The sequence below is a fragment of the Phaseolus vulgaris genome, chromosome 5 (assembly GCF_000499845.2).
Source record: "Phaseolus vulgaris cultivar G19833 chromosome 5, P. vulgaris v2.0, whole genome shotgun sequence".
Lineage (NCBI taxonomy): Eukaryota > Viridiplantae > Streptophyta > Magnoliopsida > Fabales > Fabaceae > Phaseolus > Phaseolus vulgaris.
In genome coordinates this window covers 36,407,734-36,433,925 of record NC_023755.2, presented here as the reverse complement: position 1 = coordinate 36,433,925, position 26,192 = coordinate 36,407,734, and the positions used below count along the sequence as shown (strand labels likewise).

The window sequence follows — 26,192 nt, the reverse complement described above, 5'->3', positions numbered from 1 at the left end:
TTTGACCATTTATAAATAATTATAAACTTCATTAATTAATTTAACTCTCACTTCAGTGTTAGGATAATGTCAAGTTTCCCTTACACGTTTTTTCCCATTTAATTTTGATAGAAACAAATAAAAAATAAATTTTGAAGTTTAGTGTGAATTGTATTCACACTAAAATAATGATTATTGTTGGAGATCCCAGCATATTTCATTGTATAATAAGTGGATGCAAATCTCACCTTATGAGTCAATTTTATAGAGTTAAGTTAGCTTTGTAATATGGTATCAGATCCATTTTGAACCCATCCTAACGAGTGTTTGTTGGGTTTATCAGACCACTCGCTATCAGACCGTTATCGAATCACCCATAATATGTTATCCAACGCACGAATTGTCACTCTCGACGTGAGAAAATGTGTTAGATATCTCACATCGACTAGAAATTAAAACACCTTGTAAAACTTATTAGAGAGGAAATTAAAAAAAAAATGGAACTCTTATACCAAAGTTTTAAAAACTAACAATTCTATATTTTTTTTATATTTTCTTCTCAACAATTCTCTCGTTATTTTATAACGGAATCATTTATCAAAAGAATAAATGTATTTGGTATTTTAAAAAGGTTAGAAACATTCAATACTTTCTCCATTAAACAATTATAAAGAACATTAAGAAAGTATTAGAAGATTGTTTATAGTAGTTATTTAATAATCATTGGCTTGGGATGATTCATGTTGAAATGTCTTTCTTTCTCAACTACACCAAGTAGAGGGGTAGCACTAATTAAAAAAAAAAAAGTAGTTCCACCCCATTATAATGATTTAAATATTTGATTCTTGATTTTATTATCCATGAGAGTAAATAATAAATAAATGGGGAAAATTAGAAAAATTGGAAAATTTAGAAAAAAATGTTTTGTCTTGTAGGAAGTGTAGTGCTTTTAATCATAGGTATATAGGGAGTAGGAGTTGGTGTGTCTTCAGGCCAAATTTATTTTGTGGGCCAACATTTATTCATGGGTTCCCACTGACATTTTCATGTTTCTGGTTATCACAAAAAAGGTAAAAAAGTTGGTAAAAAGGTAAAAGAACCAAAAAAATTATGTTGTATCCCACAAACTTTGTTTGCTTCCAATCTTTACCTAATTTTGGGGTTTTGATTTTTGGTTAATGGGTGTGTGGAAAATTTGTAGAAAATTTAGCTTACCTATCTCTTATTATATGCTTCAAGAGTTTTCAAGATGCTTTACCAACTCATGCAGAAAATTAGGGTTGATAGTGAGACTTAAATTAAAAGGTTATCAATATTAGGTAAAGATTTTGTAGTAACAATTTTAGGATAATGACAAAGCTGAAAAATTTGTAGCAACAAGTGGTTAGTTATCAATAATAGCTTTGATAAATAGTATAACTTGAATTAGTAGAATCAACAAACAATGTACTTAAGTTGCCTAAGTTCAACTAGGGTTTTCCATTAATGGAAAATCAAATTTTTCATTTTTAAAGAAAAATAAGTACTTTAATAACAATATTCTTTTATCATTATTTTAATAACACTATATAATTTTTACTTTTATGCAAATTTTTGTTTTTTTTTTCTATCACATGAAAAAAAATATTATTAAAAAAAAATATGGGGACTAGACCAAAACTCATATGTTAACAAAAACGTAGACTATAATTATTTATAAATAATTCTAAGAATAGACTAGATGAAAGTCTATTCTACCAAAGAAATGATTCTCTATAAATAAATTCTAAATTAGCTAATTTATCAGCACAAACATCCCCTTCACGAAAAATATGAGTAACCCTAAATTTGATTGTCCCAAAAAATTAATACAAGTATTCCATACTTTTGCTTTGTTTTTATGTTTTTGAATTGATAAATTAGTTCTTACATTTAAAAAATTTAAGAATTGATTTTTTTTATTAAATATTAATTTTAATATTGATCTGAAGATACATAAACTAAAATCAAGTTAACATAATAAATAGTAAAAACATATTTTTAAATGAATATGGATTCAATTATATTTAATAAACTAGAATTAATTTTATCGGATCCCATTATACTCATTTTAAACTGTTTGGTTGTTATTAACAATTCTTCTACGCGAGTATTACTGAAATTTTAATTTCTTCACACAAAGTGTTTTGTGAATAAAGAATAAGCAGTCTTGCTAAATACTCTTTCGGTTCTTCTTTTTAATACATTTTTTTTCTTTCTTATTTGATATTTTTAAAATTTTAAGATAATAATTTGTTTTCTAATTATATCCTTAATTTATTTAATATAAACACCAAAACTAGTCATGATAATAGAAAGAGAAAATACAATAACATATAGATAGAGATTAAAATAAATAAAAATCTGAAAGAACTTATTTAAGATTATCTTTAAAAAAAAATGAAATATTTTTTGGTTTATTGAAAAACCTTCAAACAAAAGCATGATGTATAATAAAGAAATCCAACTAAAAAGCTATGAGGGAAATTTAATGTAAATGCATAAAATTGGTTAATATTTTATGATGAAAATTGAAGAGTGAGTGATAGAATAGAAGTAGTTAAAAATTGAAAAATAGAAAGGAGGATAGGAACAAAGTGATGCATTCATTTACTTTTTACAGTTGGTAGTTATCAGTTGTTTCATTATTTTCATAAAACATCTTCCAAAAACTAATGTAAAACTACTGATACACTTCTCAGAACAGAGTAATAATTCATGAGTAAGTAAATAGTAAGTTCATAATGCTTGTATTCTAGGACACTCTTTATTTTTCTCTGTCTCCATCTTCTTGTCATACAAATATTTATAATAATTTTGTAAAGCATGGCATGATGATGTCAAAGAAAGTACTGAAAAAGAAGCATAGGGTAGAGAAAGATAAACTTTTTGGTAAGCCTTTTTTTTTCATCTTTTTTCCAACTTTCAAATAATTGCAGCTATTAACTGGCAAATTAGATTAAAAAAGCACCCCACCTAGGTTTGTGTATCATTCTTCTATTCTTTTCTTCATGTTAATTAATTAACATATTGGTATTATCATTATTTATAGGTATATACAGGAACATAGGTACATAGTTTAAGGTAAGAGAGAAGAGAAAGTAATGTTAATGGAAATTAAATGGTAATGGTCCTTTTCAGGAACAACACTGTCTTCTCTTCTTTCTCTTCTCTTCTCATCCCTGCCCTTTTTGTTGATTTTCCTTCTCCATTTTTCTTCCCTTTCAGAAAACCAAACCAGCACAAACACAGTTCAAATCCATTCTTCTGAGCTCATGATTTCTCCTTAGATTCTGAAAAACAAAAAGCACCCACCATTCCTTTAGTCCAAAACTTCAGATCTCAGCTTCTGGTTGCTCTTATTATGCTAAAATGAATATGGCAGATTATATATCTTGCTTCAATGAGAACGCAGTGAATGTGTCACAGTCTTCGTGTTCTAGCTACTCAAAAAACGCGTGCATATCTCCCAGTGTTACACCTTCAACACAAAACTCGGTGTCCTCTGTCTACAAAACCACCCTCTCCAACCAAAAGCAGGTTCTCATCACAGTCACGTGGTGCAAGAGCAACTCCAACCAAGGACTCGCCATAAGCTTCGGCGAAGAGAACCCTTTGGCACCGTCTTTCAGGCTCAACACGAATTCACGGTTTTTCAGGAAAAAGAAGGGAAGCAAGGTCCTAGAATCCGAAGACTCTAAGGTTGAAGTGTTCTGGGACCTCTCGAAGGCCAAGTACGAGACTGGTCCCGAACCTGTTGAAGGGTTTTACGTGGCGATTCTTGTTGATGCAGAGATAGGCCTTGTTCTGGGAGAAGAAGATGTGGTGAAGAAGTTCAAAACGAGAACCCTTCTGGCCAAAGTGTCGCTGTTGTCACGGCGTGAACATTGCTCTGGCAACGCCGTTTACGCCACCAAGGCTCAGTTCTGCGACACTGGAACTTGGCATGACATTTTGATCCGATGCAGTGGCGAGAATGAGGGCCTCAAGGCTCCTGTTTTGTCCGTTTGCATTGATAAGAAAACGGTGATCCGTGTGAAGAGGCTGCAGTGGAATTTCAGGGGCAACCAAACCATTTTTGTTGATGGGTTGCTGGTGGATTTGCTGTGGGATGTTCATAACTGGTTTTTCAACCCCGCTTCTGGGTATGCAGTGTTCATGTTCAGGACCAGAAGTGGCTTGGACAGCAGATTGTGGTTAGAGGAAAAGATTGCACAGAAAGATAAAGATAGAGTTGAATTCTCCTTGTTGATCTATGCATGTAAGAGCACATGAGGAAAACAAAACATCTTTCACAGGACACAATCTTGTTCGAGTATTCAACACAACTGTATACTAAGAAAGAACTCAATCTCGAACTCAAGCCACTACTTGCTAAGATAAGGAACATGTTCTTTTAACATCTTTTTTATTTCTTGTGTATTTTTTTTTCCAATTCTTGCTTTGACTCTTTGTTTTTTCTTTCCCCTTTCTTGTTGAAAGGATACATACTTATTATTTTTTATCATAGGAAACAGAAAGAAAATAAATTTGAGTTGCAGAAATTTGAGTGATATTATGAGAATAGTTGGTTGAGCATGTGCCTTTTGTTTCTCTGTTTTCTCCCCTCGGGACATGGATGTGCTGATACTTCGTTTGACTGTTGGTTCTTAGAGCAGTGTCTGGTACTCCATCTCTACCAAACTTGAGAGAAAAAGAAACAGCAGAAATGAGTTATAAATTTTCAAGAGAATCTAAAAAAGAGTTCTTGGATTAAGACATGAATATCAGTGAAGATTTGATAAAAGGGAAATGAGATCTTGGTTGGCATAATTGAGTTGCTTTTAGCCTTTACAGGGGAATAAAGTTAAGAATCTTGCGAATGAATTGAAACCACATTATTCTACCTTGTCCTTTACAATTTTGTTTGTAGTTGTTCACTGTAAAGGTTCTAAAAAATTATAACCATACACAAGTACTCAACAACAAGGTATGATTTAGTTCCACTTGCTTCTCAAAGGAATTTGCACATAATCAACCTTCTTGCAGCAATTTAAAAACAGCACTTAGGCATGAACAAGTTCAGAAGCAAAATAGTTAGGCTTAGTTGAGTCACTTTCTTATCAGAATCATTAAGACCAAGCTACAACATTTTAAATAATGTCATTGTCCTTGGTGCAACCTTTCATTACATGCTGGTCTAGTCTAGTCCAATGTCCACAAAATCCATGACATGTGTTCGTGATTCCTTGGTCCCTGAATTCTCTAATCCACACGCAAAATTCAATGATTGTCACCACTGTCTGTAACATGGTAAAAGATAGAAATAGCTTTGTTAGGTAGAAACAATGATCCTACTGTTCTGGCACAGTCTTTCACCTTTGTTCTCAACAAATGCAAAGATATGTTAGGAATCTACCAACAGTATACTTAGGGTATCATCCTTCAGCAGATGTTCTTTCACTGATTATGTAATTCAGTAACTATTTCTTACCTAAGAGAATGTCCTCCCACTTCACACAGATTTGCACAACCTATAAAATTGGAACATAACTTCAAATTTATTTACTTTCCACTTAATATCAAATCAAACTTAATACTGAACTGCTACAAGAGTTTATCATATTAGAAATGAACAATATTACTGTTTTGACAAAAATTATTTTGTAAAGCATCAATGATGACCCAAAAGACTCATTCTTCATAAATTCTCAGAACTTCTGAAACAATCTGTATAACAAGTCAAATAGTTTAAGAATCAAGTGATTGAAACTTACATAGAGAGAAAAACAGAAAATTGAGCAATATTATAAAAAATATATAAAAACATGTTACCTTAAATTTTTTAGGTAGGAGGTGATGTGAATCTAAATTTAAGTTATGTTTGAGTCTCTTCGAAAGATTGATGATTGGCATTGCATCAATAGTCTTTTCAAATTGCTTTGTCCAAAACACGCATAAAAGGAAACCAAAACCTAATGTATCTGTATTGCTTTGTTAGACATACGACAAAAAAAAAATCCTGTTTTTTTTTTATCATTTGAAGTTATTGACACATCAAGAAATACAATAAATGATGTTTGATATACTCTTGGTTCTCTCTCTTTTCTGATAGGGATATAATTGAATACAAAGCATTTAAAATTTTAAATTTTAAATGTAAAATGATAGATATTTTAGAAAGTAACAGATGATAAAAATGGAGGAAGTAACAAATAAAACATGATTGGCAAATTCTTTCTCTGCTCCCTATACACTTTTAAATTTTCAAAAATGCCATTCATTTTGAAAATAAAAATCCGAAATTAAATAAATACATTTTGGAAAAGCAAATTTGGTGGAATAGTTTATTGTATTTGAGAAATGAAATTTCATAATAGAATTCAAAAATCAAAATTTCATTTTGGAAAAACTATTTTAGAATGAAAAAATACGTTATGGAAAAAAAATTCTGGAAAATAAAAAATACATATTCCAGATAAGGGATTTCCAATTTAAAAATTAGTGTTATGCAAATCCAAATTCAAAAAATATTATGGAAATGAGACTTCAAAACATGTTTACTTGCACTCCCTTTTGCTTAAAGGCATTTTTATCATTCCATGTAAAAATTGGACGAAGGTTCAAATTTGATTAAGTCCAAGAAGTAATTGCAACATGTTGGAGGTTTTATTTCTTACTTGCGAACATAACTTGGACAATTTCTTCCTCCATCTCCATATTTTCTTCTTCCACCTTCATAAATCTTTTAATTCCAAAATTACCTTTAGGCTAAAGGTATAGGATTTGTTGTTTTTTCTTATTTTCAAATTCTATAATCCCTAAACCTTCCAAACTCTAGAATTTGAAATACAATTTTTTATTCCAAACTCTAAAATTTGAAATTTTAGAATCCAGAAAAAGGGATGTCAGTGAAAAATATGAAAAAAAAAAAAGTTGTCTCGAATGGAGGTGCAGGAAGAAATTTCCTACAAACTACTGTGGGTCCAAGCCTTTAAATTATGAAATTGGAAGGTATTGGGCTCTTTAGTTTATTATATTCAAACAATCCCAACTAGACTGCTTCTTTCTGCGCCCTCATGTGTTCTTCAAAACTTGGTAGTTTCTTCCTGACCCCTACATTTTTCTTCTTGCACCTCCACAAAATTGCGCAAAGACAACACTGTTTCTATATGAAATTGTACATTTTTTTTTTTTTGCATTCTGAATTATGAAATCTGGTAAATTTCCAGATTGTTGTTTCCGGTAAATTTTTGGATTGGCACGTCCGGTACATGAGTGGCAGTGTTAATCCAAAATAAAAAAGGCAGAACATCCATAATTGAAAAAAAGCATTATGGATCCACCAATTCTTAATTCAAAATATGCATTCTGGATTTAGAAATCCATAATTAAAAAAAATCATTCTAAATCCACCAATCTGTAATAGGAATTAGGCTTTCGGATTCAGCAATTCAGAAATCAACAATTTATGCAAACTTTGTTTCCAAAACATTCCCTCGTCCAGAAAGCAACATGATTCACTTTCGAATTGATGAATCCGTAACACACTCCCAGATCCCAAATTCAAATAACATGTAAAGGTCAGTTTCAAGATTTATTAAATTGTGGGGGTACAAAATGAAAAATGTAAGTATACTGGAAGAAACTGCCTCAAAAGTTTTGCTATTGTATCAGGAACATATTAACATATTGGGCCTTTACAAAATTAAACCAAAAAGCATTGGGAATGCCTCTTATTTTTTACTTTTTTTTTTTACTGAAAAACAATTATGAAATTTTAAAATTTATGGTATACCTGAACAACACATGGGGTGCAGGAAGAATGACTACTATTAATTTTCACCTATAATTTGTTTTGGGTGCATTCTTCAACTAGTCAGCATCTGCATCCAACCTTCTTTAGCCATTATTATAGATGAATGAATAATTTTCAGAAATATTATTAAAATTTTTCAAGTATAAATTAAGAAGTTTTAACATTCAATAGAAATGAAAAATTTAATAATATTATTTCAATATAATTATTATTTCAGTGTAATTATTTAATAAGTATAATTTTGCAAAATAAGTGATGCTGAATGACTATTTTCTATGATGATGGAATTGAAGAAGACAAAGTGATAAAGGTGATTTTGGTTGATTCCATTATTGATCAATAATATTGGATAATTAATATTTATGTATTGTTAAAAGTACCATGACAATGATCAATAAAACCATACATCACTCAAATAAATTAGTAAATAAATTTTATATAATTCAAATGATAATTCTTATAAAAATAAAATTTAAGTTTATCTTAATCTTATAATTCTAACCTGATGCTGGACTATTTCTGAGATATAAGAAAAAAAATATAATGACGAATGATGTGTTAAATTTTAATTTTTTATTCATAACAAATAATTAAAATTAAAATAAAGTATGTTAAACATACTCAGTCTTATTCATATAGATTGATACAATGGTAAATACATGACTATTAATAAGTGAATATTTTTCTCTGACCATAATTAATTAGAGACCAAAATAGAAGTCTTTAATGAAATAAATATAATTTCTAATGATCAATACATGATAATATCTTATTTTTAATAACTGTCTAAAACTAAAAGTTTTTAGTTTCTAAAATTCTCTAAATCATTCTCTGTAGTGAATAATATTTCCTATAGCTAAATCCATGTTTACTAAATAAAAAAATATATAGTGTAAGTCTTTGCAATAAAAAAACACTTTTTTTAAAAGGTGTAGAATGGTGATAGAAAATAAAATAAAAATAATTTAATGCCTATAGTGACAAAATTAAAGTAGGTATTGTCATGAAACAATGATTAAAAAAATGTTTTATTGTATTATCTGTTACAAATTTTATAATATTTATTTTTACTATATCTCAATTCATCCCATTACAAATCTTATTTTACATTATCTTTTTCATCTGTTCATATCTATCTGATTATAGTTAGATATAATTTATTTACAGCATGAGAACTCCATTTTTTTCCTTCGACCACAAATGTATATAATTCAGCTCTACTCGGTTTGAAAGTAAATTATATTATTATTTTTTACAGTGACGTGCATTATTAAACTATGTAATTGTAAAAAAAATCTTAATGTAATGATTAATGTGAGTTTATTTTCTTATTTGTTACGTTCACATGTAAAACTTCAAACTCATACATTGAATTTTCAGTACATTTACATTTCCCGTTGATGACAATATTTCGAATCTCATTATTTTGATAAAAAATATTGAAGAAGTCAAATTTTCAAAAGAACTTTTTTTATCTTGTAATTATACCATTTTTAATTTTTGACTCGATATTTACTTTATTTTACTCTTATATATATATAGATAAGTTTTAACTCAATATTTTCTACTTATAGATAGATATAATATTTTAAGAATAAAAAATGTTGAAGAATAGTTATTTTATAGAAAATTTGGTGAATCATATATTAGTAGTGACTATTTTTTTTATTAATAATAAAAAATTAATAAATAAAATAAAATATTCTGAGTGTTTTAATCCTTATACAAAAGGTATGGTATTTAAGTCCAACACTCACAAAATTGGATTACATACTATTAAGGAATATATTTTTTAGTCTCTTTAATGCGTCTTTCTCTTTGTTATATATACTCTTTTATCTCCTCTTTCTAAATACATTTTTTCAATAATAATCTTCTTCTTTTCTCTTATTTGAATGTTCACTCAACATCACATCTTTACATGGTATCAAGAGCATTGATATTTTTTTTCCTCTACACCTCTTTTCTTTTCTTCTGTTCTCATCTTTATCATCATGCCTGTTACTTCTTCTTTTGCTGCCTCTTCTCAAACCTCCATGCCTTCTTCTTCTTCTTCCCCCACACAACTACACATTTTCTTCGTTCCTCTCTTTTTAAAACTTGACAATGATAACTACCTATTCGACAACAACAAATCCTTGCTCATGTCAATGGGCTTCAAGTTTTTCATTTTCTTAACGCATCTGCTTTACCTTTGCGTTTTCTCACCATCGAAGATGCTACTGCTAACAATGTTAATCTTGCATTTTTGGTTCATCAACAACAAGACCATCTTTTGGTAGCGTGGCTTCTTGGCTCCATGACAACACCAATCTTGACAAAGATGGTAGGGTTACACTTTACCTCACAAATTTGGGGGAAATTTTAGGTTTATTATGCTTCTCAAACCCGATCCAAAATCATCAAATTAAAGACGCAATTGAAGGCTCCTAAGCGTGACCAATCCATATCTACATATCTTCTTGATATCAAGAAGATTATAGATATGCTTGCTGCAAATCGCTCGTCTCTCACTAATGAAGAACATCTTGAAGCTATTTTTTACGGTTGACCTGAGGAGTACAAATATTTCATTACCATTGTCACCTCCCATCTTGATCCTTGCACGGTGGAAGATATTGAAGCTTTGTTGACGACTCATGAAGAATGACTTGAACGGTATAAAACTCAAGATCAACTTTTGCCTCAAGCTAATCTTGCGTCCACTCAGTCATCATCCAATCATATGTCTATACCCATGTATGGGTTCCATCCTTCTCAGAATCGTGGTTCCCGCCCCCCTTTCAGACACAATAACAAAAATAAACGCCTTAATGGTCCTTTTTCTCCACTCGCGTTTAGTGCCAACTATGTAAGAAGTTTGGTCATATTGCTCTAGAGTGTTGGCATCAGTTTGACACTAATCTTTCTTCTCATATTAATGCTAATTCTTCTCAATTTTATTCTTCAGATATTGACTCTGTTGAGCCATCTTTGTTGGGTACTCCATCTACTCTTAGTGACCCATGACAGTAATATCTTTTCTTCTAAAACTCCCTACATTGGGTTTGAAGTGGTTCAATTGGGTAATGGCATAGGTAAGAATATACGTCACATTAGCTCAGCTAAGTTTACTAATCCTAACACTATGACCACATTACACTTACATAATCTGCTGCATGTGCCTTTTATAAATAAAAATCTCATGAGTGTCTCTCAATTTGCAAAAGATAATATTGTATATTTTGAGTTTTTTTCCTAACCACTGTTTTGTTAAAAACCAGGACACCAAGGAGATAATCCTCCAAGGAAAATTTAAAGATGACTTATATGTGTTTCCCACAATACAATGTTCCCTCAAACCTTCAGTTTCACATACTACTCTCAATCCTGCATCTAATACTTTTGAGTTGTGGCACTCTAGGTTAGGGCATGCTTCCTCTAGATTTTTTCATAATGTGATGAAACTTTGTAATGTTACATGTAAAAAACATGATTTCTTTTGTCAAACATGTGCTATAGTTAAATCTCATCAGCTTCCTTTTAATGATTCTCTTACTGTTTACACTAAACCACTTCAATTGGTTTTTATTGACATTTGGGGACCTTCTCATGTATCTTCTTCTAATGGATCCAAATATTATATATTGCCTTTCTTGATTTTTTTTTTCACGTTATACATGGATTTATCTTTTGCACTCAAAATCTCAAGTTATGAATGTCTTTATTCAATTTAAGTTGTATGTTGAAACTCAAACTAGTCATATTTTGCAATCAATTTAAACTGATAATGCAAAAGAATTCTTATCTCTTAAAACTTATCTTGCTTCTCATGGTATTCATCACTGTCTCATTTGTCCACACACACATGAGCAGATGGCTTAATCGAGCGCAAACACATGCATATTGTTGACATGGGTCTTTCTTTACTTTTTGGTGCATCTTTGCTTCTCAATTTTTGGGGTGAATCTTTCTCTTCCACTGTTCATATTATTAATAATCCACCTACATCTGTTTTAATTAATAAAAGCCCTCATGAAACTTTATTTTTACATAAACCAGATTTTAATTTTATAAAGGTTTTCGGTTGTGATTGCTACTCGCTTTTAAGACCATATAATCATCATAAGTTTGATTTTCGCCTCTCTCTATGTTTGTTCTTAGGTTATAGTACTCGTAACAAAGGCTATATTTGTTTACAACCTTTTGGAAAAATTATTTTATCTCATCATGTGTTTTTTAATGAGTATTTGTTTCCTTATTCTTTATCTTATAATTTTTTTCTTCCTACTATTTCTTTTGCTTTTTCTCCTTTTGTTACTTTCACTAATCCTTTAATTGTTGTTTCCCTTTTTTCCTTATGTAACTGACATTCCATTTTTTGCTCATAATAATGTTACTAGTAATATTCTTGATAATTCTTCTGATAGTAATTCATCTGTTTCTGCTAGTACCTCACCCTTTTTTGCAGGCACCATCCCTTTTTCTTCTGAACCACATCCTAATAGTACTAATATTCATCCGATGACAATTCGTGCTAAGGTTGACATCTACAAACCCAAAGTTATTCAAACCTCCACTACTCAAAAGGATTTAGAACCAACTACATACAAACAAGCCATGCAACAACCTCCATGGTTACATGCCATGAAAGCAGAGTATGTAGCTCTGCTGGCCAACAAAACCTGGACGCTTACTCCTTTACCTCCTGGTGCAAATCTTATTGGTTGTAAGTGGGTTTTCAAACGTAAGTTTAATGCTAACGGTACTCTACAAAGGCATAAAGCAAGACTGGTTGCCAAGGGTTTTCATCAATACGAAGGTTTTGATTTCACTGACACATTCAGCCTTGTTTTCAAGCAAACTACTATAAGAGTTGTTCTTATTATGTCATCCACTGACTCCACTCTTGTTTGCAAGCTTCATAAGCCGATTTATGGCTTAAAACAAGCCCCACAGTCTTGGTTTCTTAAACTCTCTAACACTTTTATTAGTTTGGGTTTTCATTCCTCTAAAAGTGATTCATCTCTTTTTCTACGTTTTATACCTAATGGAACTCTCATTATTCTTATTTATGTTGATGATATCATAGTTACTAGAACCTCATCTAATTTAATTGAATGTTTCATTACACAATTAAATGAGAACTTTGCTTTGAAAGATCTAGGCAAACTTCACTATTTTTTGGGTATTGAGGTAGCTGGGTTTGTTGATGGCTATCTTCATTTTTCTCAAATAAAATACATCAAAGATCTTCTCCAACGTGCTGCAATGTTGGACGCCAACCCACAACCTACACTAATGGTGTCAACTTCACAGTTAACCATTGATGGCTCTACAATTGTTGATATTCCAACTAAGTAGCATTCCATTTTCGGAGCTCTTCAGTATATCACTCTAACTTGCCCTGAACTTTCCTTTTCAGTTAACAAAGTCTATCAATTTATGCGTTCCCCTCACTTACACCATTTGGAAGCAGTCAAGAGGATTCTTCGCTATCTTGCATGCACCTTACATCATGGCCTTCTCCTTCGTTACATCACTAACTTCTCCATCATTGCCTTTAGTGACTCTGATTGGGGCTCGACGAAAGGAAGTCAACATCAGGTTACTGTATATATGTTGGTCGCAATTTGGTTTCATGGTCATCTTGAAAACAAAATGTTGTCTCTAGGAGTCACACTTAAGCAAAATACAGAAGTCTTGCGGTTGCAATTGCTAATATCACTTGGCTTCAGTCCTTATTCACTGAGCTTCATCTTTCAGGTTCCATACCAAAGATATATTGTGACAATGTTGGAGTTGTTCTCCTTGCCTCTAATCCAGTTCTCCACTCTAAAACTAAGCACTTTGAGCTTGGTCTCTTTTTTGTGCAAGATCGTGTTCAACAACAACGTCTCACTGTTGTCCATCTTCCTTCTCAATATCAAATTATTGATTTGCTGACAAAACCAATATCTGGTCCTATGTTTTGAAGTTTAGAAGTAAACTCATGATTGAACCTATTTCCACCATAAGTTTAAGGGGGGGATATTAAGCAATAGATGTTAGTCTGTTTTAGTGGGTCTTTCTCTCTATTATATATACTATTTTATCTCCTCATTGCAAAATACACATTTTCAATAATAATCTTCTTCTTTTCTCTTCTTTGAATGTTCACTCAACCTCATATTCCTTACACATACAAAGCTGGTGTTAAATCTTCAACCAGCATAAAAACAATACTTGTAGTGACTTCTCTTATTTTGTTGTTACAGTCCAATGCTATTGTAACAAGAATCTAATATGAGTTTGTGTCAAATAGTTTATAGGTGGGAGCTACAACTATGTAGGGAAGAACTTGAGCACAATTAGTTTCTAGAAGTCATTAAAGAGGCACACAATACATTACAAAAATTTAAAAGACAATCTAAAGCTGCTACATTTTCTTTCTTTTGGTTTTACTCTATTGATTTGATATGTTCTCTAGTTCACCTCCAAATGAAGATGTAAATGTTATCATAGTATATCCTAAAGCTTAAACCAATGCTTAGTTATAGGTTAAGTGGATATACACTTTTCTGTATATTTTGGCCTTAGAAACTTTGGGTTTCTGGTTTTTTGATCATGTGGATTCACTTGAGGGTGATATGTAGAGGATTCAAACCATACATGGGTTACAATGACTAGATTTTTGTATAAGGGTTGAAGTATCCCTTAAATGCTTATATTAATTCATTCTTTTATTGTTGATAAAAAAATAATCCTTAGCATATATGAGTGATCAAACTATTTCATTACACCAACAACCACTTAAATTAAAATTCCTTTATCAAATTGCCCTTATTAAAAGGAAATTCTCCTTCATTATTGACCCCTATCAATCCAGCAACATCCGCTCCAACAAATAACATCAAAGGACAAATCCAAATGTTAATGGAAATCAGTTCCCACGCTCTGAAGCGCACTAGTTGCATCAAAGGTGAATACATAATACCTTAGTCCTATCGGTTGCCAAAAATTATTTGGAGTCTAGGCTTGACTGCATGATAAAGTTAGCAAAACAATTAAATGCATGTTGTAGAACTTAAACACCAATCAAAATAAGAAAAGAGAGTCTTTCTGAATTTGACAATTATCTAAGCCCAAGATTTGACATGTACCATCATGAATATGTTGAAGTAACATATAAAGACTACTTATATCACTACTACATAATTATTAAATAGAAACTAATTTAAAAAAAAAACAATTAATCACTATATTGATTAAATTAGATATTATTTTAAAAACTACAAAATTATTGATATTTAAAATAGTTTCTAAATTTATAAATCAGTTTCTAAATTGATATCTAATTAACTATCAATATTTAACAACCAATTTTAAAATCTAAAATAGTTAGTAATTAAAACCTTGATAGATAATTAGATGCTAATTTAAAAACTAAATTATAAATTTAGAAACTATTTTATATACCAATACTAATGTTGGAGATCGCACATCGACTAGAGATAAAGACATTTCATGGTATATAAGTGGGTGCAAACCTCAACCTTATGAACCAGTTTTATAGAGTTGAATTAGGCTTAAAGTCCACTTTGTAATAACTAATTTACTAAAATAAAACAATTTTAATATTAAATTATATTAAATCACAATTATAAATTAATATTTTTTAGCCATTGTGAAAGTAATATTTTTAATTAATAAAAGATTATTCATTAGTTACGTGAGGTTAGAAGATAACAGTATTGTGTGGCTAAGAAACTGTGTCATTTTGCCGGCGTTTCTTCCGTTAGTTTTGGGGGCTTAGCCTTTAGTAACAAATAAAAAAAAAAACATTGTTAAAAAGTTGCTAACATTAATTTATTTCACAATGAAAAGGACATATAAGGATACATGCATTGAAATTAATGATCAAATATCGCTTTCGTGGTAAAGTCATTATAAATTATGTGACCTTGATAAGGTTGTTGAATGATTTGATATGCTCACATTTGAAAAATAACATATGAAATAAATGATTATAAATATTTGATTATTTTTAATAATAATTAATTAACTTTATTTTTAAGGTAGGACTGAAATGAACCTAATGAAGTTTGACTCTACAAATTACTATTTGTGCCTAATTTTACAAGAAAAAAATTCTAAGGAAATAGAAATCCATGAAAAATAAAACCTCTTAATGTGTAAGAATATTTTCTCTTGTTATACTTCTAATTATTCTTATGTTCTTACTTGTTTTCTTCTTTCTCAATCATGCATTCATCAGCTTCTCCTGGTTGAAAAAGTTTTGTCTACAAATTTGTAAAACCTTTTCAAACTCATTGTAAGAATTTATTTTTCCTTCAATGTAACCTTATAATTGTGTAAAAAAATGTTTTTAATTTTTTTTATCGATAAAAATAAATAAAATAATATGAAACACTTGAAAACTGTTCTATCCTATTATAGTTATAGTGAGAAGGTTTAATAAAAAGGGTTTCTAACTAAACCTAAAAAAATTTAAAGAGAATTACATAATTTTTTTTAAAATAAACGTCATCATACTAAGTTTCTCCAAAATATTTTTTAAAGTAATCATGTAAAACTCTTTTTTTATTAGTCAAATCAATTTTTTCTATCACTGTTTTTATTAATCACATTAGTACAACTTCTTCTTTGAATAATAAATTAGCATTATTTTTTATTAAATACACTAAAAATATTATTAAATAAAAATTAATTTTAAAATAAAAAATATAAATAATTATATTTTTATAAATTAATAATTTCTATTTTCAAAAACAAATTTTAAATTAGTTTTTAAATTAATATTTATATAATTATTAAAATTTAACTAGTATTCTAAATTAGTGTTTATAGTCATTAATTTTGAATCTAAAATAGTTAATAACGAAAATTTTGGTAGTTGTTCTCATATATGAGAGTTGAGACCTAAAAAACTATTAAGAGGATTCTTCTATCGGTCGGTCGTACTGTCTATAAGTTTTCTTTCTTCGTTTTTTTTTCTAACCTCGGTTCTCGGTTTTCTCGTTATTCAAACTCAGAACTACATAAACAAAACTATATATATATATATAAAATTATACCATAAAATGGTAAAATTTAAAATAGAACAAATTAGAGTTATAAATTAGAGAAATAGAACTAAACTAAAATGCTAATATGTACACTGACAACGTTAACCACATATTTATCTTCTTCCATCGTTGCATCAAACTCCCTATAGGTTAATTAATCAATCAGTCCATAAATTGAACTCTGTGAAATAAGCATGATCATCCCAATCAACTATTGAAGGTAGTGGAAAAAGACATAAACTCTCTGCCATTCTATCCAACAGTCCCGGCATGTTAAACAATGCCTCCTCATCGAAGAACATGGTTGAAGACAAATCAAAATTGTTTTTCTCCTTGCCACTGTTGACAACATCACATTTTTCAAGATCCAAACTATGCATGTTATTCAAGGACGATTCCAACACTGTTTCCTGCGGCTTCTCCTCCATTGGTGGAACCTTTTTAACTCTCCTGCACTTAGCTTTGCGACTAGTTTTCTTGTGATGAGAAGTGGAGAAGGAAGAAAGCATGATTGGTCTGAAACTCTCAGCAGCTTTTACTGCAGCTGCTCGAATGTCTTTAGGTGAAGAGGAGGTAACGATGGGAAGAAGAGAAGCTGAGTTTGGAAAGTTTAGAATCGCTGAGTTGCCCCTGATGGCTAGGGCACCCACATCATGTGCCCTAGCTGCCATTTCAGGTGTAGGGTATGTCCCTAACCAAATCCTTGTGGTCTTCTTGGGTTCCCTGAGCTCACAAACCCACTTTCCCTTCCTTTGTCGGACACCCCTATAAATTGGGTGGCGAGTTTCCTTGAACTTCTTTCTCCCATCTTTCCTTTTGTGTGATACTACAAATTGTGCATGAAGTAAAGGATGTGAAAGTGGGTGAGGGTTAGTATTATTAAGTGTTGTGCATGGTGGTGATTGGGAAATGGTGGATGAAGATTGAAATGAAAAAGGGGATTCGATCTCAAAATTCATCATAGATAATTGTGAGTTTTGGTGGTGATAATAAGAGAAATTGAGAATGTAAGTTTTGTGAATTTTGGTGTAGTGTTCATGGAGTTGGGTCTTTATAAAGAGTGAGGAAAGTGTTTTGGAGTTACAATGATTTGACATATGCATGTGCCATAAATCATTTGCCATCGTATTCGAGGAAGAGGAGACTCAACCTACTTTAGTTTGTTTTATTTTCACACACTATATATCTTCAATAATTGATCTTTATACTTTATTTCTTTAGAGGAAAAGATATTTCTTTGAACTTGTTTTTGTTATGGAAAATAGTTACTTTGATACTGCAAAAACAAACCACATTCACTTCACAAAGTAATATAATAATATTTTTAATTAAAATATTAATTAATGGAATTGTTAAGTGAATGTCTTTTGCTGTGAAGGTGAAGTTGTAAAAATGCAAAATGGTCAAAATAAAGTTTTAATGAATAGCTAGGTGGATGCACTCTTTATGTTTTTTTTTTATAAAGACAATGTATCCATGAACTTAAAGTCTAAAAAATAACGCTTCACAAATCTTAGTTGTAAAATAACTGTCATTGAATAAACTCATGGGGTGGGGGAATAATATGCTATTTTGGAATTTCGTAAACAAATCAATTTCTCTTATTCTTAAAACTCAACAAGTGTCGTCTTTGCCCACCAAATTTCATCTATCAAATGAAATAATCTTTATTTTCAATCACTTTCTACACACCATTTTAATTCACTATATTTTTTGGTAAAATTATTATTATTTTATATCTACCATCAAGTCAATTCTAACTTTAAAGTGGACATTATCACACTCTTCTATCCATGAAAGAAGAGAAAAATTTGAAGAAGAAGAAGAAGAAGAAAGACTCAAACCGAAGAAGAAAAAAAAAGATTGTTTGATCAATTCATCATTTTTTTACATGTTATTTTTTGTTTTCATTTTCAACTCATCCAAAATTTATGTGTGTATGTTAAATTTTTATCATCATGAAAATTGAGTAAAAGAAGAGAATGCGGATACCCAAACATACTGTTGCGCTTGTGTTTTCGCTATTAATTATAAACTATACTAGAATCTGAGTTTCAGATCAACTGGAAATTTGACCGCTAATTTTGAAGACTGATTTAATAATCTTATTTTATAACAATAAAACATAATTTAAATACTGACAAATCTTAATTTCAAAAATAATTTTTAAATCAATTTCCATTTAATGAATTTCTCATAAATCAAAATTTTATCTTCTTTAAAAAAGTTGAGAAATCGAGATAGATTGCAGATATGTAAGTAGTTTAGTAAAATGCAAGGATAAATATAATGAAATTTTGATAAAGAAAAATCGAAGAATTACTTAGGTGATATTATAATTTGAAGGAGAGAAATTTTTTTCATGTTATATAAAATTTAATCTTTGGTTGGTAAGTTTCGAGTGAAATAAAATTGAAAATAATTTAATCAATTCTATTTTATAATTTTAAAAAATAGAAAATAAGAATTTTAAATAATATAAACTAAGAAAACATAATTTTAACAATATTAAACAATTCCTGTGAGAGTTCTTAATTACGTTCTAGAAATATAAAAGCTAGAAAAGGAATACGAAAGTGACGTCGTCTCATAATGAATACATACAGTATTACGGACTTTAAAATAAAATAAACTGATAGTGAAGTGAGTATTTGAAAGATGATGGTCAAGTGCATTGGAACTACACATATGCTTCACGTTTTCTGAACAAGTACGAAGAATACTATTTTCATCATTTTTCTGGGTTCATACTACAGAAACATTTGGTTGATTCTAAGCTAAATCATTAACTACGTCATGTTTATTGTGTAATATTTTAAATTTATACTATAAAAAAATATTAAATAAAAACTAATTTTAAAATTAAAAAAATTTAATTATTATATTAATTTAAAAAAAAATATAAAATAATTTCTATTATTAATAAAAACATATAAACTAATTTTTAAATTATATATAATATAAAATCAATTATTAATCTTAATTACTAATTATTTTAGAACTTAAATAGTTGGTAATTAAAATTTCAATAACTAATATTAAATACTAATTTCGAAAATAATTTATAATTTTTTATTAATAATAAAAATTATTTTAAATATTAATAATTTTATTTTAAATATAAAATAATATATAACTTAGTTAATATAATAATTAATTGTCTTTTATTTTTAAAATTATTTATTATTTAATACTTTTTTATAGTATTTATATATATAATTTGTTATTTTAATATTATTATTTATTATTAATACACTTAATATTATTATATATTTATTATTAAAGTTAATATTAACATTTTTCTGAAAGAGGAAAATTAATTCATTTTAATTATAATAAAACCTATGATTATAAACTCTAAAGCAAATAAAATATTATTGCAACATAAAAAATAAGGAAAAGTTCATATTATAATCTTAATATGTATTTACATTGTTGTTATTATGTTAACACAAATTTAGAAATCATCCTTTCATTTTGAAATTTAATTGGAAGGATTAAAAATAAGAGAAGTGATGGTGATGGAGGATATAGAGAAAAAGTGATTAACGATGATAGTAAAAAATATAAATGATTTTACTAAATCTCTACATGTATAAGAAAAGAAAAAAAAAGAAACATATCTCGTTATTTTCTTTTATATTAATGTTAATTAAATAATTCATAATGAATTTTTTGTTTATGAGATTTGAGAAAAAAAAATATACAGAAGAATAAAACCAAGCTGCGAATTTTGACTAAAATTTTGAAGAGAAACTGATCCAATTTCACTTATCTCCTGCACGTTTTTCATTCTTTCAAACAACATAAGTTACACTAATATATAAAAAAACTTTCATTTCATAATTTTATCTGTTTTAAATCTTAAATAAATACCTACATAGATTGTGTATCTTCAGTTTCTCTTAATTTTTTTAATGTAGTTGTTATTCAGGGAGTAATATATAATGCAAAGGAAAATGTATTAATTAAGTTTAATTTCCTTAAATTTCAAAAAACAAAGGTACAATTAATATGCCTTATCAAATCTTGTGTTACAATACATTTTTATTTCTGTATCTATCTTCATCTTTCCAAAACCTCTTATATTTTGATATTGTGTTAGTGTATAAATCAAACATTTGCAAGTTCCAAAAAAACTCATCATCAACAATAAAAACAATATAAAGAAAGTCAACAACAGTAATATATTATTATTATTATTATTATTATTATTATTATTATTATTATTATTATATCATCCTATTTCACTAAAACAAACATATACATACTATGTCAGAGGATTACCCATGCTTTAGAAATAAAAGTATTTTTCAAAAGTAATATGTACATATATGTATTCATAACAAAATATATAAAAAGATATATCAGTAAAAAAAATTATTAAACAAAAATTAATTTTAGAGATAAAAAATAATTAATTGATATATTAAGTAAATTAGATATTATTTTAGAAATTAAAAAATGATTACTACCAAAGTAGTTTATATTATTAATAAAATTTATAAGTTAGTATCTAAATTGGTATTTAATCTTCAGTTTAAATCAAACTTTCATTGAATTTTCACATCTACACAATACAAGTCATTCTAACAATGAAGTCGTGTACCTCATGCACGACTTCAACCATAATTCAGTAAAACTGAAATTATGTCATTCTAACATGATTTTAGTGTTAATAAAAAATATAATTAAGTAAATGGAAATATCTTTAAACAAAGTTGTGTTTGTGCCACACGACTTTGACATCAACACAAAAGTCATCACTTGAAATCCAACAAAAATTATATTAAGGTAACACAACTTCTTCCCAATGAACTCATGTCATAGAAACATTACTCATCCATATGAGTAATTTTTCTTAAATATTTATTTTTTGGTGAAATTTGAAGAAAATTACACTAGTTTGGTAATTTTTCCTTCATTTTGTATCATGAAAAGTTGTCTTTAGATTTTTTTCTTTATAAGTTTTAACAAAATATATATTGAATTTTAATTTCTTTGATTTGAATTTTAAAAAACTTGGACATCTGAAAACAATATTTTCTGCATATCATAATCAGCCCCCTGACACTATTGTTTGCTCCATTCTTAACCCACTCTATTTCATTAGATTCCCACAACATAAAAACACTCTCCTTATTAAACTTCGAACATTTCATCCTTGTATACACACCATATCCGCCTACTCTTTGCTAATCAACGTTCTTAGTTAACTTCTTTTAATGGAACTTCCTATCCCCCTTAAATTCATATTAATTATCTTCATCAACAGTCACACTGATCTTCCCTCGTTATTCCTCAATTTACCGTTCTCCCGAGCTTCCAGAGATTGAAGCCTACTGATGACTATATTTTCTTGACCAGAACGCGTGAAACCCATATCCTTACCAACCGTCCAAACTTTGACTGCCTCATACTCTTCATTTTTCATCTTTGAGATCCTGTTGCAATTCTCGATTGCGCTATCTAACAAAAAGATAGGGACTGACCTCAATACCAACTGCTGATCTAGATAATCCGCCTTAACCACCCTCATATCAAACAAATTGTTCTCTTTAAATGGAGAAGACACTACACCCTCACTTACAACCTCCTCATATACCTCTCCCCTGTATTGCCCACAAAGAAAATAACCATCTTGTCCCAACTGAGGCCACACCCCTTCATCTACTTTCAAAATCGATACATTCGTCTCCTATCTAACTCCACCCACCATATGTGTGGTGTTATTTTGCATATGTTTGTGATGAAAAGAATAAACTAAATAGTTTGTTTGAATTATTTTTTTAAAAGTAATTCAATTTTATGTAAAAAATATTAAAATACTTTATAACAAAATATGTTGTTTAGAATAAAGAATTTTGAAGAAATTCAAATTGTAAGAATTTATGAAAGTCAATTTGATTAATTAGAATTAGATAATTTTAAAGTTTATCTAAAAAAATAAAAATTTAAAATTTATCATACCATATCCTTCATTAAATTTATTATATTCTTTTCATATTCTTTCTTTAACTAAGACTTAATTGGAATATCATCGATTCAATTTAGACTAAATCATTATCAACTTAGCATTTTAACTTTGTTTTTTCAATTACTATCAATTAGATTTTTTTAAGATTAAAATTGACTATGATTATTTTTTATCATTATTGTTAATATTTTTATTAATATGTGCTAGTTTTATTTAACTAACATTAACCACAAGTTTTTTTTAATGTTCTTTAAATATATTTTTTTTAGCTCTCATGGACTATTATTATTATTATTATTTATTCATCTATTTATGAAATATTTATTGATTGATGTTTTCTCGAAGTTTTTATGATGAATGTAAATGGGTTATTTTTTTGTGAGAAAGAAAAATATATTTTAATTGAAATTAATTTGTATTTATCTTTTATTTATATTTACAAAAATTGTTATATTTGATTAATATGATTAGTATTATTTATGATAACTTTTATATTTAGTGATAGGGAAAATATATTTTATATTTAATGATAATCGAAATACTCTGTATATATACTAAAACTAAAAGAAAAATATTTTAGACAAAATAGAGTAATTATGATCCTAGGTTGAGGTCGATGTGGAAAGAGAACATCTTAGAACACGTGTTAATCGATATAAGTTTGAATTTGAATTTGAGTGAGAGTTGATGTGATGGTAAAAACTCCTCAATTGTGAGTTTTACATAAAGGTTCTTTTAAAAAAAGAGACATTAATAGTTGAAGATGGTAAATAATATTTTTGATAAATAGTAAAAGTATTGAGACGAAAACATAGTATTTGTATAAACTTAGTCTCGTGACAGTTGTTGGTCCTTGACTCGTTGATGTTAAAGAGGGTGTGTGTTATATGCTTTTGACTTCGGAGGCTCTGCACGTGCTTTCGTTTTTATATTCCGACGCTATTGCTTAGAGCATGCATGAAGATGAATAGAACGTAATGGGTTTTTCTTCTATACATACCGAGAAAGTACATCTCGTTCCATTAGAGCTTAATCAATTATCTAATGGAGTAATTAATATTATTTATAACGTAATCAAGATTCTTAGATTCTTTACACAATTTAAGAATATTAATATTATAATAGTTATTTTTTAGGTTCTGTTTGAGAAGAGGATTTGAGAGAGTAAATTTAAAATAATTTGAGATAAAAGTGTAAAAAAAGTGAAGTTGTTTAGATTAATGTATCTTAGAGTATGTTTGTGAGTGATATAATGATAGGAAGAGATTTTTTATTTTTTTTTAAATGTGTAAAATGTAAGTTTATTAATTTATTATTATTTTTTAAATATTTAAATAATAAAATATGAGATATTTTTTGTGTAAATTTTAGTTAATTAAAATTTTATAAATACATATAAAAAATATGTAATAAAATCAAATCAAGATTAAAATTAACTTTTATTATTGTTAATATTATTATTTTAATTATTATTGAATATATAATTTATATTTATTATTATTGTTGTTTATAATTTATTATTATTATTTTAAAAATTTATTTTAATTACAGTTATTATTTATATTTTTTTATATATTCCTATTTTAAATTTTAAATATATTATTATTTCATAGATTTTACATTTATATTGCTAATTTATTTTCTTTTACTATTACTATATAAATACATTTATATTACTATTATATAAATATGTTTATTTTATTACTATTATATTATACTATTATAATTAATTTTTTTATTCATATTATAAATATATAATATTTTTTTATTATAATATATATAAAGTGTTGTGCACATATAATTAAAGTCAAGGACAAAGTAGTAATAGACAAACTATCACCTATCTTTCTCCTTTTTTTCGTTCACCATAGAGGGGCCAAAATCTCAACATTTCTCTCCTTTCTTTCCTCGCATTTATGCAAGAATTAGTAAAAACAAACATCCAAGATCGGCCCTTCCATTCTACGTGAACAGTAAATACACATAAACAAACACAACATTAATGTTTGACAAATGAATTGGTAGTTAAGTAAGTCCTTTTAGCGTGTATAATATTGTAAAAGGATTGAAACACCTTTAAAATAATTCATTTTTCTATTGATAAAAAAAAATCTACACAAACAAACATTTAATAGGGAGTATGTATGAATTATTCATACTTTACTTCTTCTATATTATATTATACTTATATATAAACCTTTTTATTTACTTAAGCATCACATGATCTTTTGTTTTCTCTATATATTTACTTCTCTGTATATTTATTTGTGTTGGAAATCTCATATTGACTAGACATTAAGACATTTCATACTTTATAAGTGGGTGCAAACTTCATATTATAAGCTGGTTTTATGAGATTGAGTTAGATTAAAAATTCACTTTTCAATAATTTGACTTATCTTTATTTCATACTTTATAAGTGAATGCAAACCTCACCTTATAAGTTACCTCAGATTATAAGTTGGTTTTAATATATTTTTCTACATACTTTTTCTCTCTTGTTTTAACTTTTGTTTATATAAAACATATAGTGTTAATTGATATTTTTTAAGAGAAAATTGATATTTACATTTTTTTATAAGAATTGAGATATTTTTAAAAGTTTTCTTTTAATTCAATTCATTATTGTTAATAAAAAAACTTCAGAACAAAATTGTCTAAAACATTTTCGATAAGAACACCTTCTATCTATATCATCTATTCCGTCATTATTTACTAATTTTATTATTTTACTACATTATAATATATAGTTTAGTAAGTTAATTGAAGTTTTGGTTCACCAAATCTATAATATAAGTAATTTCGGCAGCATTAGCAATGGGAGCCACAATTATCCTCTTGTGTACAAAAGTCTTGAAAGAAACATCATGGATAAGAGCCATCAAGAGAGACAGAGACAACGCACAACAATCAAATTAAAAAAAATATATCTGACACGCGTCGTACAGATATTTTTTAATTTAAAAAAATAATTTCAAATATAAATATTTAACATTATATATCATTATTAGCTGTCAAATCATGTCAATAATGAAAAACACATACAACTATCTAGTAAAGAAGCCTCTAATAATCTAACACGTGCACTAACTGTATTTAGATTTAACTTAACTTTTTTTAACGGAATTTTATTATTTTGTTTCTTAACTTCTTTATATATATAGAGAGAGAGAATTTTATCTTTAGATAAATTATATCTTATGAACAAACTCTTGAATATAAATTTTTAGTAAATAAGTATTTTATTACAATTTTATCCAAGAAAATTTTCAGTAAATAACTGTTTTATTACAATTTTATTGTTGTACTTTCTTATTATTCTGGTCTTCTTATTTTGGCAGGGAACTATTTGTTTCCTCATTCATGTTTTCTG

General features: G+C 28.2%; 2 protein-coding genes and 1 long non-coding RNA gene across 3 annotated transcripts; 1 reads left to right on the top strand and 2 right to left on the bottom strand.

Moving 5' to 3' along the window:
• Window positions 1-2,876: 2,876 nt before the first annotated feature.
• Window positions 2,877-4,575, top strand: LOC137835651 (uncharacterized). Its single transcript, XM_068644253.1, has one exon. The coding sequence runs from the start codon at window positions 3,370-3,372 to the stop codon at window positions 4,270-4,272; it is 903 nt and encodes a 300-aa protein (XP_068500354.1). The 5' UTR covers window positions 2,877-3,369; the 3' UTR covers window positions 4,273-4,575.
• Window positions 4,576-4,852: 277 nt separating this feature from the next.
• On the bottom strand, window positions 4,853-6,586 carry LOC137835652 (uncharacterized). The gene is made up of 2 exons (XR_011085106.1): window positions 5,471-6,586; window positions 4,853-5,279 (listed from the first exon to the last, which is right to left on the bottom strand). It is a non-coding gene; the product is annotated as an uncharacterized lncRNA (long non-coding RNA).
• Window positions 6,587-17,000: 10,414 nt separating this feature from the next.
• On the bottom strand, window positions 17,001-17,966 carry LOC137834403 (dehydration-responsive element-binding protein 1F-like). Its single transcript, XM_068642459.1, has one exon. The coding sequence runs from the start codon at window positions 17,964-17,966 to the stop codon at window positions 17,001-17,003; it is 966 nt and encodes a 321-aa protein (XP_068498560.1).
• Window positions 17,967-26,192: the final 8,226 nt, after the last annotated feature.

Coding starts and splice junctions, on each gene's coding strand:
- LOC137835651 (XM_068644253.1), top strand. CDS start 3,370: ATGAATATGGCAGATTATATATCTTGCTTCAATGAGAACGCAGTGAAT.
- LOC137834403 (XM_068642459.1), bottom strand. CDS start 17,966: ATGGCAAATGATTTATGGCACATGCATATGTCAAATCATTGTAACTCC.